Raw genomic sequence first — 17,040 nt, 5'->3', positions numbered from 1 at the left:
TGCTGAGACGACGAAGGGTATATAGAGAGCATTAAACCTCGCCGTTGCTGGAAATATCATCTCAGTCCAACACAGCACATCACAGCACAGCAAAGCAATTACCTCCCTCACCAAAACCACAAACCCTCTCACTCAATAAAATCTAATTCAATCAACCAATAAATCACCATGTCTGCCCCTACGAAGCTGGTCTTCTTCGGAAACGAATTCCCCAATGACGATCTCAAGACCCTCTTCCGCGGTCTGCACCGACACGGCAAGGACCGGCGCTTTCGCCAGCTGGCAACCTTTCTGGAGGAGTCCACTCGCGTGCTCCAGAATGAAGTTGCCCAGCTTCCCGAGCCGCTGAAGAAGCTGGTGCCTCATTTCGAAAATTTGATGCCCCTAACCGAGGTCGACTTTCGTCAAGGCCCTCTGGGAGCTGCTATGGAAAGCGCCCTGCTGACCATTCTGGAATTGGGAATGTTTATTGGCCACTACGAGGCCGAGGAGCGTGTCTGGGACCTCTCCGCAGACCGAACCACCTTGGCTGGTCTTAGTATTGGCCTGCTCGCCGCCGCTGGTGTCGCATTGTCCACTCACTTGGCTGAGGTGGTCCAGAACGGTGCTGAGTGTGTGCGGGTCTCCTTCCGCCTGGGCGTCTACGTCCACGATATCTCCCGCAAGTTGGAAGCTCCGCAGGCAGACGGCAGCTTGCTCAGCTGGGCCCATGTTGTCACCGGCGAGACAGCATCCGACCTGCAGGAGGAGCTGTCGCGATACAACACGGAGACGGGCACTCCCGAGCTGCTCAAGGTGTTCATCAGTGCTGCCGACAAGACCTCTGTCAGTGTCAGCGGCCCTCCCTCGCGCATCCGTGCCGCCTTCCGGGCCTCTCAGCGCCTGCGCTACTCTAAGTCTCTTGCCCTTCCTGTGTATGATGGTCTCTGCCATGCGGCCCATCTCTATGACGAGGAGACCATCCATCGTGTTCTTCACCCCAGTGGATCCGTCATCCCCACCTCTCGGCCGGTGCAGCTGGCACTACTCTCGTCGCGGTCTGGACAGCCCTTCGAGGCCACCACGGCCGCTGAGCTGTTCCGCGCCATCAGCACAGAGCTGCTGACTGGCACCATCTTTCTGGACAACATCACGGCCGGTATCCTCGACCGTACTGAGCGCTGTGCTGATGCCACACAGTGCCAGATTGAGACCTACCGCACTTCGCTATTGTTTAAGGGTCTGTTGAAAGCTCTGGAGGCTTGCTTCCCTGACCGGACCATCGGCACGACCGACCTTATCCCTTGGGTGTTCCAGGACTACGGTGCACGTCAGCCCAAGTCGTGCGCAGACTCGAAGCTGGCCATTGTTGGCATGGCCTGCCGCATGCCCGGCGGCGCTAATGATCTCGACCTCTTCTGGGAGCTGCTTGCACAGGGTCGGGATACTCACACGACGGTGCCTGCGGATCGCTTTGACCTTGAAACGCACTACGACCCGACTGGCGAGACCGAGAACGCCACGCGCACTCCCTTTGGCAACTTCATCGACCAGCCCGGACTCTTCGATGCCGGATTCTTCAACATGTCCCCTCGGGAGGCTGAGCAGACCGACCCCATGCACCGTCTCGCCCTTGTCACCGCTTACGAAGCCCTGGAGATGGCAGGTGTTGTCTCTGGCCGCACGCCCTCGTCCAACCCCAAGCGCATTGCCACCTTCTATGGACAGGCCAGTGACGATTGGCGTGAGCTGAACGCGTCTCAGAACATCGGCACCTACGCCGTGCCTGGTGGTGAGCGTGCCTTTGCCAACGGTCGCATCAACTACTTCTTCAAGTTCGGCGGCCCATCTTTCAACCTGGACACAGCTTGCTCTAGCGGTTTGGCTGCCGTTCAGGCTGCATGTTCTGCTCTGTGGGCTGGTGAAGCCGATACTGTCCTGGCCGGCGGACTGAACATCATTACTGACCCCGATAACTACGCTGGTCTGGGCAACGGCCACTTCCTGTCACGCACCGGCCAGTGCAAGGTCTGGGATCAGTCTGCTGACGGCTACTGCCGTGCCGACGGTGTTGGCTCTGTTGTGATCAAGCGTCTCGAAGATGCGGAAGCAGACAATGATAATATTCTGGCTGTTGTGCTATCCGCTGCCACCAACCATTCGGCGGAGGCTATCTCCATTACCCACCCCCATGCTGGCGCCCAGAAGGAGAACTATACCCAGGTGCTGCACCAAGCGGCTGTCAACCCGCTGGATGTGAGCTATGTTGAGCTGCACGGCACCGGTACCCAGGCAGGCGACGCTCAGGAGGCTGAATCGGTGTTAGATGTCTTCGCTCCCCGGAATCATCGTCGTCGGGCCGACCAGCCGCTGTACTTGGGCGCGGTGAAAAGTAATATCGGACATGGCGAGGCGGCCGCTGGTATTGCTTCCCTGCTCAAGGTGCTGCTTATGTACCAGAAAAACGAGATTCCTGCTCACATCGGTATCCCCACTGTCATCAATCCGGCCATTCCCACGGATCTCGAGCAGCGCCAGGTCCATTTGCCTCGAAGCAAGACTGCCTGGCCCCGGGCTGCAGGCCAAATTCGCCGCGCCATTGTGAACTCTTTCGGTGCGCACGGTGGTAACACAACCTTGGTATTGGAAGATGCCCCTGAGAAGCAGGTGACTGTGGCCCTTGAGGAGCGCTCGACGCACCCGGTAGTTATCTCCGCCAAGTCGAAGAAGTCCTTGGCTGCCAACTTGGAGACTCTCCTTGCCTACCTCGACGAGAAGCCGGAAACCGATCTTGGTGACCTATCATACACGACCTGTGCGCGGCGCATGCACCACAGCTGGCGCGTGGCCACTGCTGTCAGCGATATTCCCGCCCTGCAAAAGTTCCTGCGCAACGCCGTGAACAACGACGCCGTGTCTCAAATCCGGCCTATTCCCACCGAAGCTCCCCCTGTGGTGTTCACTTTCACCGGCCAGGGTGCATACTACGCTGGACTGGCACAGGGTCTCTTCCAGGCTCTGCCTTCCTTCCGCGCTGAAGTGCGCCAGCTTGACCACCTGTCCCAGCGACTGGGATTTCACTCTATTGTGCCGGTCATCCTCGGCGAGGTGGAAGAGGGAACTTCTACGGCCCTGGTCACGCAGCTCAGCATTGTGATCGTGGAGATTGCCCTGGCTAGGCTCTGGCTGCTCCTCCTGGGAATTCCTGCTCCTCACGCCGTGATCGGCCACAGTCTGGGCGAATATGCTGCCCTGGCTGTCGCCGGCGTGCTCTCCACGGCGGATGCTCTCTACCTGGTTGGCCACCGAGCCCAGCTCATCGAGGAACATTGCACCCCGGGCAGCCACGCCATGCTCTCGGTGCGCGCTACCATCACTGACATTGAGCGTCTGGTTGGAACCGGCCCTGATGCACCCACTTACGAGCTGTCCTGCCAGAACACACACCAGGACACCGTCATTGGCGGATCGATCCCAGACCTTAGTGCCATCCGCGAGAAGCTCGAGCCTGAAGGCATCAAGTGTGTCAACGTCGATGTTCCCTTTGCCTTTCACACCGCGCAGATGGACGCCGTCCGGGAACGCCTCGCCAAGGCCGTCGCCGCCGTGCCCTTCAAGACCCCCAGCGTCCCCGTCCTCTCTCCCCTTCTGGGCAGCGTCGTTTTCGACGGCAAGTCCATCAACCCAGAGTACATCGTGCGGGCCACCCGCGAGCCCGTCCAGTTCGCGACTGCCATCGACGCCGCCCAGGAGCTCGGCATCGTCAACAACCAGACCCTCTGGGTCGACATCGGCCCGCACCCCATCTGCGCCAGCTTCGTGCGCAGCCTGGTGCCTGGCGCACGTATCGTCTCCTCCTGCCGCCGAAACGAGGACAACTTTGCCACCATGGCGAAGAGTCTCTGCACGCTGCACTTGGCTGGCCGCACCCCCTCTTGGGCCGAGTACTTCCGTCCCGACGAGCAGGCCTACTCTCTGCTCCGCTTGCCCAAGTACCGCTGGAACGAGGTCAACTACTGGATCCAGTACCTGGGAACCTGGACCCTGGACAAGGCGCATATCAAGAACGGCAGCAGCCAAAAGCGCGCTATCACCGATGTTCCCTCCGTCTCTTCTCTGCGCACCTCCCTGATCCACCAAGTCACCGAGGAATCTGTCGACAAGACCACTGCCACTTTCAAGGCCATCTCCGACATTCAGCACCCCGACTTCCTCGAAGCCGTGCACGGCCACACCATGAACAATTGCGGCGTCGCCACCTCCTCCATCTGGACAGACATGGCTATGACCGTCGGCGAGCACCTATACCGTCGCTTGGTTCCGGGCACTGACAACGTCCTCATGGACCTATGCGACTTCGAAGTCCAACACGCCCAAGTTGCCAACACCAACTCGAACACCCCGCAACCACTGGCCCTTGAAGCCCATCTCGACCTTCCCACCCGCCATATGTCCCTCGCCTGGTACGACGTCGATGCCACCACCAACCAGCGCGCCGCAGCCCCCTTCGCCACCGGCAGCATCAAGTACCCTGCCGACCCAACCGGCGCTGCCTGGTCCACGGAATGGTCTCGCATCACCCACCTCATCCAGGGCCGCATCGACGCCCTGCAGCACATGGCCACGGAGAACAAAGCCAGCACACTTTCCAAGCCGCTCGCTTACGCCCTCTTCAAGAACGTCGTCGACTACGCCCCCCGCTACCGTGGCATGGACCGCGTCGTCATCCACGACTACGAGGCCTTCTCCGACATCACCCTTACCACCGACCGCCACGGCACCTGGCACACCCCTCCCCACTGGATCGACAGCGTCTCGCACCTTGCAGGCCTGGTAATGAACGGAAGTGACGCCTCCAACACTAGGGATTTCTTCTACGTCACCCCTGGCTGCGGTAGCTGCCGCATGACGGAGCCTTTGATCCCCGGAGGCAAGTACCGTAACTATGTTCGCATGTTCCCCATACCGGACGAGGCCCACATGTACGCAGGTGACTTGTACATCCTCCGCGAGGACAAAATCATCGGTGTCGTGGAGCAGCTCAAGTTCCGTAGGGTGCCCCGCTTGTTGATGGATCGGTTCTTCTCGCCGAACAAGAACGCCGCTGCGCATGCTGCTCCTGCTCCTGCTCCCGCCGCTGCTCCAGTGTTGAAGAAGCAACCCCCCACTCCTACATCCACGGAGACTGTTACTTCCAAGCCAGCCAAGACAGAGCAGAAGCAAGTCCAGCTCCAGCTTCCTAGTCTCACATCCGCTGCACCCTCGACAGCTAGCAGCTCATCTTCTCCCTCATCCAGCGGCGTCGCAACCCCCACGACTGAACAGGAGGCCCCCGTCGCCGATGCCTCAGCAGTGACTGGTGTGGCCGGCAAGTGTCTGGAATTGATTGCCAACGAGACAGGCCTGGGTGTGTCAGAGCTTACTGCGGACGCGACATTTGTGCAGCTGGGTGTGGATTCACTCATGTCGCTGGTGCTGTCGGAGAAGTTGAGGAGTGAGATGGGATTGGAGATTAAGAGTTCGTTGTTCTTGGAATGTCCTACTGTGGGGGACTTGACGGGATGGTTGGAGCAATACTGCTGATGTTTGGCCTTTTGTTGGTTTTGGCTGTTTGCTTCTTGTATTGTTGGACATTGTAACTAGAGGAGTAGAGAGTAATTGCATTGCTGTGACCTATCATTTCCGAGCACTTGATTAGAATATCAGAGTAAATGCAGGAACTAATTTCGAAAGGTTTCCGGCGGATAGGTATGAAGGGGGCTACGGAAAGGGGTTACTAGAGCATAAGAAGAATGATGTTAGACACCTTAAATTACAAGGACTCAAAATCTTTCAGTTGGAGTCCATACCGATGTTTAGTAAACTAATAGATCTCTGTTATACTGGGGACTTGGCATTGTTGATATGGTGGTAAAACCAGGGTGAACAGAAAGGGTATGTATGTCTCTCAACTACTATTATAGTGGATGTATTTCCATGATGGTTCATGGAGTATTCGGCGTTCGGGGCCATATTATTTGCTTCAAACGGTGAAGCACCAGCATAGCTAGCATCTTACCTAGGTCGGCTCGATTAAGTATAGAAATATGAAATGCAATGAAAAGAAAAGAATGGAATATCTATTGAGAGGCTTCTTTCTATGATGAGTAGATGTTCATGGGAAGGTGTAAGTAGCTAATAAGGAAAGTAGATTGGTATTCTTAGAACTGCTATTAATAGCTATGCCAGCTTATCCAACAAAAACATCTCTGACTTTTCATCTAAACACGACATAGAAGAGTAAAAAGAGAGAGGAGATCTAATACATAACCAATCCGAACCAGCAACAAACAAACCCAGCCCAATCTAATCCACGCACAAACAAACCAACAAAAACGACCAATCACACACTCAACACCAAAGAGAGAAATTTCAACCAGAAGCATACCTCGACATCCCCCTCAACTTCGCGCCCCAAAACCAAAACACCCAAGGCGCCGGCACCCCAATCCCAATACTCAGAAACCCAAGCAAGCTATTGCCCCACCCATACTGCAACTTGTTATACATATATGGCGCAAACAACGGAAAACTAAACCCCGCCAGACTCCTCAACACCACCGCAGCGGCCAACCCACTCGCCGCAAACCTCGTATAACTATCAATCACATACGTCTGCATACACTGCAGACACACAATGCTCCCAATACTGAACAACACGATGCCAATGTTAGGCATAATCCAATGGATATGTGCTTGCACACTCCACCCATACCAGAACAACCCGACGGGGATGAACAACGAGCCCACGAACATAGCAGGGATCCGGAACTCAGGAAGACCGGTGTTATTTCGCTTCGCCTTAAGCTGTTTGTAGATGCGGTCGCTAGCGCGCGCGTTGACCTGAGCACCAAGCACGAACCCAATGCCCAGGGAAATGTAGTTCAGACCGCCGATGCCGACGCTCTCGCCGTAGACGTTTTCCCAGACCTGGGGGAAGGTTGAGAGGAGTAGGTAGAATAGCCCGAAGAGGTACGCCATGTACAGCGCGATGACCTGCACGATGGGCTGCGTAGTAAGGAGAATGAATGGTCTAACGAGGGCACGTTGCAACGTCGACATCAGACTTGTGTTCTGGGTGTCTGCCTCAGTGTGGTATGCTTCGTCACCGGTCTTCTGGCGTAGGGTTCGGGCGCGTCGCTTTAGCAGCGTCGGCGCGTATGTCTCGGGCAGGAAGGCCAGCCCGATGAGTTGGATCACAGCGCCCGCGATACTCGTGGCCCAGAAGACCCACCTCCAGGTAGTTGTTTCAGCGATGAAGCCGCCCGCGATGGGGCCAACGACGGGGCCGAGGAGGGGGGCAAGGCTGTAGATACCGACGGCTTTGCCGCGTTGGTCGGCATTCCAGCAGTCGCTTTCACAATGTTAGTTGATCGAAAGGAAAGGGGGGTGGGTAGAAAGAAAGAAGGGAAGTGGAAGGGCATACCTGAGAACACCACCGCCGATAGCCAACGGCGCACTTCCCGCAATGCCACTCATGAAGCGAAACGCGATCAACTGCCCCGATGTCTGCGCGAACCCGCATCCCAGGTTCCACGCCACATAGCACAAGTTACTACATTGCAGGACGTAGGCGCGGCCGAAGAGTTCGGATAGCGGGCCGAAGCATAGCGGGCCGACAGCGTAGGCGAGAACAAAGACGGAAAGACTTAATTCGGATTCCACCTCTGAGGTGATGTTGAGTTCTTTCGCGATTTTGGTCAAGGCCGGGGAGATCATGGAAGAGGAGACGGGAGAGATGAAGGTGAAGAGCGATACGGTGATGGTTACGGCCCATTTCTTGCTCATGCTCCAGTTCTTGGGGTTTTCGCGGTCGTCCATGGCCCATGTTACCTATAGTAGTATATCACTGTTAGTATGTGGATGATATTGGTATGGGGAGCAGACTAACTAGGTGGGCATCTTGGTCTGGGAAGAGTCGTCTTGTGTCGTTGAGGGATACTTGGGATGGAGCGGCCTCCGACGGGACTGATTCTGTGGATGGTTGAGTGATGGTTAGTTAGGGTCTTGGCTGGTGTTGATGTTCCATAGGGCTGGCGTGGAGATGGATGGGTCCGCATCACGGAAGGGAGACATACCTCCTTCTTTGGCTGCCATCTTGCAGCGATTGATTTCAGAGCACAAAACAAACGGTTGAAGAGTGTCTGATCCTAGTAGAATGAAATTGATATTATAGTAAATGAAAAGAAAGAAGGGAATCCTGCTCAAGTGCAGACTCTCTTATACCTGATTCCTGTCGGCTTTTAAGACGGCTTAAAACCCGAGTAGCCATAATCCTCAGGCAGCGAATTGCTGTTAGCGGCCACAAGCATAGGCATTGCCTCATTCGGGCTAGTGGCCAGCACGTGTTGGTGCAACGTGAACTAGTCCCATTCCAGACAGACGCGTGTTTGATTGCGGCTCATTGCTTAACCGTTTGCTTCCTTCATATCAACTAAGCCTTCTTAATATGACTCGCGTCCATCTTCACATCATCCCCATCCACCTCCACCATTTCCATTCCCATCATCTCCCTCGAATATACAGTAACCTTCCACCAATGTTCCGGATCACCAAATAACCGATCCATCTCCTCCAGCGATCGACCCTTCGTCTCCGGAAAGACGAAATAAACCATAAGAGCAACACTAAACCCAATCACCGCATACACAATATAATACCTCCACCTGATCGTCGCAAACGCAATGGGCGTAATCTCTGCAATGACAAAATTAAACAACCAATGGGTCGCCGTTCCAATCGCCGCCAAATGAATCCTCAGCTCTTGGGGGGCGATCTCCGCCGCATACAAGAAATTAGCAGCCAAGAACCCAAGCGGGAAGAAAGACATGTAGAAGAAGAGAAAAAACGTCGCTGCGATACTAGCACCGTACGTGTACCGGTTATCAATCGCCCAGACTGTTCCAGTGAGTCCGGCCATGGATGTACCCATCCCCAACGCGGACACGATGAAGAGTGGTTTGCGGCCGAAGCGGTCAACGGAAAGGTAGGCCGAGAGAGCAGCGAAGATTTTCCATGTTAGGACGCCGGCGCTCAGGATAGCTGCTTTCTCTGCTTCGAGGCCTAGGGATTCTTGGAAAATGGTTTTTCCGTAGTAGGTTATCACGTTGGCACCAGTCATTTGAGCGCTGAAGTTGACGGCAACGGCGAGGAAGAGACGGTAGAACAGGCGTTGAGGTCCCCGTTTGAAGAAGTTGACGAAACCGTATTCTGATGTAGATGATTCTCGGAGAGCGAGAGAGATGGTTTCGATTTCGGCGTCAATCGCTTCGTAGCTAACTATGTGCTTGTCGGCTAGTGCGTGCATGGCGCCGCGGGCTTCTGCCTTGCGGCCTTTGCTGATGAGCCAGCGGGGTGATTCAGGGAAGGACAGGGTAAATGCCAGGAGCAGCAGGGTGAAGACGATTGGTAGTGCCAGAGGGAGGCGCCAGGATACCTCACTCTCTTCTACAAACGAGAGCCCCACGTTCACCCAGCTAGCCATGGCAACTCCTGAGGCAATGAAAACGCCGATAACAACGACATTCTTCCCTCGACTCTTGGGCTTTGTGCACTCGCTCTGCCAAACTGGGACGACAGCGTTCACACCACCAATCCCGATCCCGGAAACTATACGTCCCACGACAAGTTGAGCTATATGGTAGGACGTAGCCTGTATGACTAGACCGATGGTAGCTACTGCAGCAACGATCATGAGGGATTTGCGTCGTCCGATGCGGTTCCCAAGCTGGGTGATCGAGAGGGCGCCGATGAGGCATCCGATCGTGTATATGGCGACGACGGTTCCTATGAAATAGATGGTTAGGAACATTGTTGGGAGTATGGATGTGTGAACATGCCCTGGATGGTTGCATTGTGGTTCTTGGTGGAACCAGTGGTGTTACTCGTATCTATCGGTGGAAAATACTTGATGAATGATGGGTAATCGAGCACTCCACCTATATTGGATTGATTGTAGCCGTATAGGAGAAATGCAGGGGCAACTATAAGACATATACGGGCTCTAGCTAACGATGAGCCGGTGAGACTTGCGAAAGTCATATTGACGAGGAAGTGGTGGTAGACACGATGGGTGCAATATATATTTTGATGAAACTGTGCACATGAACGAATAACCTCTGATTATGAGATCCAGCGAGTCTCTGGATAGAAGAGAACAATAAAATAAAAGGATCTAAAAGCAGTTCTTAAATAACACAGCGTATAGTATCTTACACACTCCCATAACATTCAACAAAGATACGTACTGTCAAGCATCATGTGGAATCAGACGCTACGAAGCTCAGAAACTTGGCTATACCCCGCAAAATTACCCCAGATTGCTCCATAAACATGCATTCAGAATGTACAAAGTGATACATAGCACATAACATGAGCATCGAATGTTGTGAGGATGAGCCTAAACGTTTTGCCATGGCACCGAAATCTGAACCATGGGTGGAGGAGGTTTAGCCGTAACCTACTCCGACGGCAAATGCCTTGCTCGGGACAGACAACCGCCATGGTTAATCTTTCCTTCAAATATCAAATTAAAGATAGATAAACGTAATACGTTGATCGCCAACAAAGCCATAAAACATGAGGCTCGGACAGAAAGCAGCGTGGACTCTCTTCCCTCGCAGCACCATCAGAACCATGTCGTCGGCTAAGCCCCGCATTCTCTTCTTCAATCCCGTGAGGCACGCAGTGCCGTTTTACGAGAAGCTCCAGGAGTATGCTCACACAGAGGTGGTGACAAGTAAAAGTCGGGAGGAGTTCTGCAAAGATGTCACAGGAAAATATAAAGACATCTTTGCCATTTATCGGACATCCGCTAGCGGTGCTGTAAGTAATATCCTCACCCATTGTACAGACTTCTGGTCCCAGTAAACTAATATTTTACTAAAGGTAGCTGGGAAGTTCGATGCCGAACTAATCAACCACCTCCCATCAAGCTGCAAATACATCTTCCACAACGGCGCAGGTACGTGAGTCATGTAACATCCTAGAAAACCACCACTGACAAATGACCACAGGCTACGACCCCATCGACACCGAAGCCTGCGCCAAACGAGGCATCATCGTCACCAACGCCCCGGACCCAGTGACAGATGCAACCGCTGACCTAGCTATCCTCCTACTCCTGGGTGCTCTGCGAAACCTTAACCCGGCACTTCGCTCCCTTCACGCCGGGACCTTCAAACAAGGCGTAGGTTTCGGCCACGACCCTCAAGGAAAGACGCTAGGTATCCTCGGTATGGGCCGAATCGGCCGTGCTATCAAACAGCGCTGCGAACCTTTCGGAATCAAGACAGTCTATCATAACCGTCGTCCCTTGTCTGCTGATCTGTCTGCCGGGGCCGAGTACGTCTCCTTTGAGAAACTGCTCACTGAGAGTGATCTCATCAGTATTAACGTGCCCTTGAATGCGAATACGAAGCATTTAATTGGCTCAGCGGAGATCGCGAAGATGAAGCGCGGCGTTGTGATTATCAATACGGCTCGTGGTGCTATTGTTGACGAGGCTGCTATGGCTGATGCCCTGGAGAGTGGGCATATTGGTGCTGTTGGCTTGGATGTGTATGAGAGGGAGCCGGAGATCAATGAAAGACTCGTGAAGAATGAACGTGCGCTTTTGGTGCCGCATATTGGGACACATACGTATGAAACGTTGGCGAAGATGGAGGAGTGGGCGATGGAGAATGCGAGACGGGCGATTGTGGGTGAGGTGTTGTTGTCCCCGGTTCCGGAGCATTGGGGGTTGGTGAATGGGAAGGCTTAGAACTGTGGATAACTTGATTTGTCTGTCAGACGTAACTTTGTGTTTGTGTTTACATTCGAAAGAATACAATTGTGCATTGAGTTGTTTGCATTAGCGGCTGTCCAAAGGTGATCTAATCATCTACCAGAATATATAGAGTAATTCTTCTGAAAATGCTTGCATCATGCAGATACATATAAATCATGATTCAGACATACATCACTCGATCATTGCATCTTCACGACCGACTCTGCTGGTCGAATCGCACGTTGTCAATTGTGCCAGCGTTATGTCCCATCTGGATTCCAAAGTTCTCCCCTGTGAAGATAACACAGTTATTGTAGGTAATCGTAGGCTGATTGGCCTTGACAACTGTTTCACTCGAAAGACCATCCTGGCTAGCATAAGTCTCTTTAAGGAGTGACAGACCAATCTTGACCTTGTCCATCCGTGAAGCTTCATTCTTATAGATCCCGCACTGCTTATTTTCCGCTGGGAATAATTCAGTCAAATCGTTGACCAGACCACCTATGTCTTGGATCAACCGCGAGAAATCCTTCATCTCGTGAATGGCCAGGGCCTCATTCTGGTTGACAATAAATTCACCCTCCTGCCCCCCAATGATATCATTGACTTGCTGATGAGACGATTCAGAGGTTCTGGCCAGCTCCTGACTGGGATCCATATTCGGAGATGCGGGATTCTTATTCCTGAAGCAGCCCGAAAGCTTATCCGCTTCCCTGATCAGCTCCAGTATTTCACCGAGGAGATCTTGCATTTCTGGAATGTCTTCACGAGCGAGATTTATTTCGTGAGCAGACCCCACATCGTTCAGATCAGTCAAACCCACAAACCTCCCCCACCGAGTTAGGCGCAACTTAACCACGTCAAGTTTCAGTAGACTCGTCCGGGCTTCCTTGCCAAAATTATTTCCAATCTGAAGTGGCTCCAAAAATCTCAGCGCTTGGCTGAATAACTTGGCCTGCTCGGACAATTGGTCCATGATTACTCGTTGCATACCAATCATCTCCCTCTGCATGTCCATCAGGTCGTCCTGTTTGGATGGGATTTCTTGAGTCTTCTCTTGAATGGTATCTGTAATCGACCGGATTGCTGCGGTTCTTTCGTCAATGCATCCAGCTCTGGCGATTAAGCGCTCTAAATTGCCGTTTATGCTTTCGACAGCTGTCTTAATCGCATCGACAGTCTGCAAAGTCGACAGTCCAGTGGCTAGGCTCCTCTCGTTGAGGGTCGCCTCTTTTTCTTCGCTTGCTGCAGCCTGTTCGCCATTATCCCTCCTTAGCAGACCATCGAACCATTTCCCTGTTTCGCATAAGCTTATGTACGAAATGACATAGAAAGAGGAAACGTACTAATCCGTTTCTTCTTCATATACTTTTGCGTGCTGGCGCAAATGTCGAGTGTACAGGAGAAGACGCGCCTAATGCATCTCCGAGATTGAAGCAATTTCGGCATCTTCTCATGAAGAACAGACTACCGGTCGGGAATTCCACGGTTTGACGTGGAAGACTCATGAAGTGTGTTATAATCCATAGACAAAATAACCAAGGTCTCTGCGCGCATACTTGGGAAACCAATAGTATAAGTCGCCTACCCGCCACAGGTCATCGATCGTGATTGGCATTGAGCGACATCCCATGCATGGTTCAAGATCCAGCGGCGGCTTTCCCGTTATCCAATCTAGTGTCCCGTCGGCACACCATGCTTGCCAGCGCGTACAGAGTAACTCTACCCCGCTAGTGGTGGGGAACTAAGCCCTTAGTGGCTGCTTGGCTTTGGTCTGTACGCTGATTCCGAGACCTGAATCGTTCTGTCCTGACCACGCACATTGTGACAACTGACTTAGCCTTGTAGCTTCGAGACACGCCAGGTAGAAATTACCGAAGTAACAGCACTAATTCGTCCATCCCTTGCAGTAGCAGCAACGACCGCGGCGGTAAATAAGAGGTCCACGCAGGCCACTAATGTAGAATCTCGACGGCAACATAGTACAGTTGCATGTCCATGCCATCTAATTTTAGATACGAAAACCGGCGAATGGATGACAGCACATATCCAAGATGTGCTTCACCCATATAGGGTGGCTACGCCGCATACTATCCTCTTTTGTTTCCCCCTTCACCTCAGCGCAGTTCTCCTTCTCAGCTCTCAGCCACCAACAATAGAGCCCTTTATGATCCTCCTAGTCATCAGTCACTCCGACGGTTGAGTACGTGTATAGTGAAGCGGGGAAATCATATCCAGGGCTCAATATCATACCATCGTTCGTTGCGGCTAGACTTGGTGGTGCATTAGTACCAAAATATAAGCGCCAATACCTTACACACGATTGGCTTGATCATTTGCTGACCCTTCCTGAAACAGCATAAGTAGTTAACGCGTGAGAGTGTGCGTGCTAGGTGCGATACGACGGATTCGGAAACCTTGCAAGGCAATCAAACCCCTTTACCTACTGCAAGCTTCTTCAAAGATCATTGATCGAACGGGAGAAGTGAACAATAAGAAAGACATTCGCAATTCGTATGCCCAAGTAGGGCCATACTACCTACTTGCCTGCAGACCCAAAAGAGAAGCCATGCATCGTTCCCAAAACCTGTCCCAGCTAAAAAGCAGAGTTAATAGACCCGACGAACGTAGTACTATCGATATTAGTACCCCCCTCTTGCGGCTTCGACAGAACGGCCAACCAGGTTTTTGAAGGATTTAAGGCTGTCTTGAATTCCTTATCATTTTCATACTTGAAGCAACTCATGCCGTGATGGTTATATTATATGCGAACAGTTCGATTCTGGGTTTCGGGCAACGCAGCCACGGCTGGCTTAACGACCTTGATTTCCTGGCGACAGCGCGGACCAAGTTCACGACATATGGCTGTGGACTAGTGCAACCCGAAGCCATGACCTAAGTTATTGATTGAATCTGGCTCCGACCCGAGCCCAGCACTTTTATGGCAAACCCCATTTTCCAGGCTTTTGATAACAATTACACTGCGGGTAGAGCAGCAGCCGGGTAACAAAAGAAGGCCATTACTGAGGAGTTTTGTGAAAGGCTTTGGAAAACCATGAAGAACCGAAGAAAATATAATTTTCTCAAATCGTGGTTTCTCAATACCGGTAGAACATTTCAATCATCCCGCATTGTAATCCAAGCTCAGGAATCATGATCTAATCCTATGCGGTTGAAATTGAAGAACAATCAGCCAGGCATGCCGTGTCGAGTTCCCCAGGCTAGCCGGCTATACTTGGACCGTACGGGTGAACGTTCACCCACCGAGCTTACAGCATGTTTCATGATGTGTACTACCGTAGAAACGCCAGTAATAAGAACAGGATATCGTCTACTCCATTGCTAACGCAGGATCTCGGTCATTAAATCGATTCAATAAATCTGCCAATTTGATCCAAATACAACAACCATACAAATCATCAATATGGTGAAAATTGCACTTCTTGGCGCCGCGGGCCAGATAGGCACGCCCCTCAGTCTTCTATGCAAAACAGTATGATCGACAAACAATTTATAGGAATGAACATAATTCAGAATATGCTGGCTGACACTATTCAGAGTGATTTATTTGATGAGATTGCCTTGTACGATATTGTTCATGTCCCGGGCATTGCTACGGACTTGATGCACATCGACACCAAAGCCAAGGTTACTGGCTATCTTCCGGCTGATGATGGACTGAAAAAAGCTCTTACCGGCGCTGATGTCATCGTTGTCACGGCTGGTATTGCGCGTAAGCCGGGTATGACTAGAGATGGTGAGTGACGACTACTATTTACATTTATATATATAGTAATGACCGGTTACTAACGGGTGCCCGCGTCTAGATTTATTCAAGGTGAGCGAACGACTATACAACAGGGCTACACATACCAGTGTTACGTCCTCACCAAAATAACCACCATCTGACTAAACTTAGACAAATGCTCACATCATCCGCTCAATCTTCACCGAAGTCGCAGCAACATGCCCCAAGGCATTCTGCTGCGTTGTCACCAACCCCGTCAACTCCACCGTCCCCGTCGCCGCCGAGACTCTCAAAAGAGCAGGTGTCTTCGACCCGACTCGCCTCTTTGGCGTCACTACCCTAGACGTCGTGCGGGCATCTACTTTCGCCGCACATGCCACAAACACCGACCCCAAGGCGTATAAAGTTCCCGTTATCGGTGGCCACAGCGGAGCTACCATACTGCCACTTTATAGTCAGGCTCAGCCACCGGTCAACCTTGATGAGGAGACTTTGGCGGCTGTCATTAACCGTATGTTTCCCATTATATAAGTATTCATTACCTTCGGGAAGCAGATGCTAATGTAATGGAATTGAAGGGGTGCAATTCGGCGGTGACGAGATCGTGAAGAGTAAGCAGGGCGCGGGAAGTGCTACTACATGCATGGCGTATGCGGGATTCCGCTTCGTCAAGGCTATTTTGGCAGCCATGGGTGGAGAAACAGTTACCGAGGAAGCCTATGTTTATCTTCCTGGTGTTCCTGGCGGTGAGGAGATTGCGGCCAAGCTTGGGGTGGATTACTTTGCTGTTAAGGTTGAGATTGGACAGACAGGGGCTTCGAAGGCGCTGTCATTTGGTGAGGTTTCTGAGGATGAGAGGAAGCTTCTGGGTGTTGCTATCGAGGGGTTGAAGAAGGATATTGCTACGGGGTTGGCTTTGGAGTAGGAATAGATTTCCGGCGTGGGAGTCTACTTGATAATAACCTATGGGATGTATGTATTTCGGGTTGCTTTGTAGAGCTGGATACAGTGCCTTAAAACTATGGATTATGCTACATCCCATTCACTGCTCCCTCGCGTAAATAAGTGGCATTGTTGTAAGAAGTGATGACGCATAAATAGATTAACTTCACTATATACTAGCAACAGATCATGGTAAGAAGATCTAAATATTGGCCAAAAATACGCACAAATCTGGAGATCGAACCGGTGGTAAAAAGGAGCGCCATCCAGGTAATCCTTTGCTCATGACTCAATTCTACTGGAAGACCTTCAAGGAGGTGGCCACATGCCATCGACATGTTCCGGCTTTCTTGGTATCGGGTATTCCTCAACAACCTTACCACCTTCCCACCTGGCACTAACATCGAGCTTCTGGTTCAACGCAAAGAACGTGTCCCAATTCTTGCAGGTATGGTACGTGTTGAAGTTCGGGTACGGGATGTCCAAGCCTTGCACCCAGTTGTAAGTCACCAAGGAGAGGTCATCGTTGCACATTAGGGTCTGACGAAGGATATCAACGCAGTGG

General features: G+C 52.2%; 7 protein-coding genes across 7 annotated transcripts; 3 read left to right on the top strand and 4 right to left on the bottom strand.

The window, feature by feature from the left end:
- Positions 1–168: 168 nt before the first annotated feature.
- Positions 169–5,562, top strand: nscA (non-reducing polyketide synthase nscA; the record flags this gene model as incomplete). The annotated part of the gene is made up of 1 exon (XM_041681692.1): positions 169–5,562. One exon carries the CDS (start codon positions 169–171, stop codon positions 5,560–5,562), a length of 5,394 nt encoding a protein of 1,797 aa, XP_041548609.1.
- An 828-nt stretch (positions 5,563–6,390) lies between these two features.
- AKAW2_80647S (MFS transporter) lies at positions 6,391–8,115 on the bottom strand (the record flags this gene model as incomplete). The annotated part of the gene is made up of 4 exons (XM_041681691.1): positions 6,391–7,372; positions 7,445–7,851; positions 7,910–7,992; positions 8,097–8,115. 4 exons carry the CDS (start codon positions 8,113–8,115, stop codon positions 6,391–6,393), a joined length of 1,491 nt encoding a protein of 496 aa, XP_041548608.1.
- A 337-nt stretch (positions 8,116–8,452) lies between these two features.
- AKAW2_80646S (uncharacterized protein) lies at positions 8,453–9,829 on the bottom strand (the record flags this gene model as incomplete). The annotated part of the gene is made up of 1 exon (XM_041681690.1): positions 8,453–9,829. One exon carries the CDS (start codon positions 9,827–9,829, stop codon positions 8,453–8,455), a length of 1,377 nt encoding a protein of 458 aa, XP_041548607.1.
- Positions 9,830–10,596: 767 nt separating this feature from the next.
- On the top strand, positions 10,597–11,779 carry AKAW2_80645A (D-mandelate dehydrogenase-like dehydrogenase; the record flags this gene model as incomplete). The annotated part of the gene is made up of 3 exons (XM_041681688.1): positions 10,597–10,842; positions 10,906–10,981; positions 11,034–11,779. 3 exons carry the CDS (start codon positions 10,597–10,599, stop codon positions 11,777–11,779), a joined length of 1,068 nt encoding a protein of 355 aa, XP_041548606.1.
- Positions 11,780–11,996: 217 nt separating this feature from the next.
- AKAW2_80644S (uncharacterized protein) lies at positions 11,997–13,234 on the bottom strand (the record flags this gene model as incomplete). Its single annotated transcript, XM_041681687.1, has 2 exons — positions 11,997–13,081; positions 13,132–13,234. The coding sequence occupies 2 exons, from the start codon at positions 13,232–13,234 to the stop codon at positions 11,997–11,999; spliced, it is 1,188 nt and encodes a 395-aa protein (XP_041548605.1).
- A 2,088-nt stretch (positions 13,235–15,322) lies between these two features.
- AKAW2_80643A (malate dehydrogenase) lies at positions 15,323–16,458 on the top strand (the record flags this gene model as incomplete). Its single annotated transcript, XM_041681686.1, has 4 exons — positions 15,323–15,542; positions 15,613–15,623; positions 15,705–16,044; positions 16,112–16,458. 4 exons carry the CDS (start codon positions 15,323–15,325, stop codon positions 16,456–16,458), a joined length of 918 nt encoding a protein of 305 aa, XP_041548604.1.
- A 326-nt stretch (positions 16,459–16,784) lies between these two features.
- On the bottom strand, positions 16,785–17,009 carry AKAW2_80642S (uncharacterized protein; the record flags this gene model as incomplete). The annotated part of the gene is made up of 1 exon (XM_041681685.1): positions 16,785–17,009. One exon carries the CDS (start codon positions 17,007–17,009, stop codon positions 16,785–16,787), a length of 225 nt encoding a protein of 74 aa, XP_041548603.1.
- Between the last annotated feature and the right edge of the window lie 31 nt (positions 17,010–17,040).

Source organism: Aspergillus luchuensis, chromosome 8, assembly GCF_016861625.1.
Source record: "Aspergillus luchuensis IFO 4308 DNA, chromosome 8, nearly complete sequence".
NCBI classification, from domain to species: Eukaryota; Fungi; Ascomycota; class Eurotiomycetes; order Eurotiales; family Aspergillaceae; genus Aspergillus; species Aspergillus luchuensis.
Note: the sequence above shows the minus strand (reverse complement) of the source record. Positions and strands in the feature narration are given on the sequence as shown.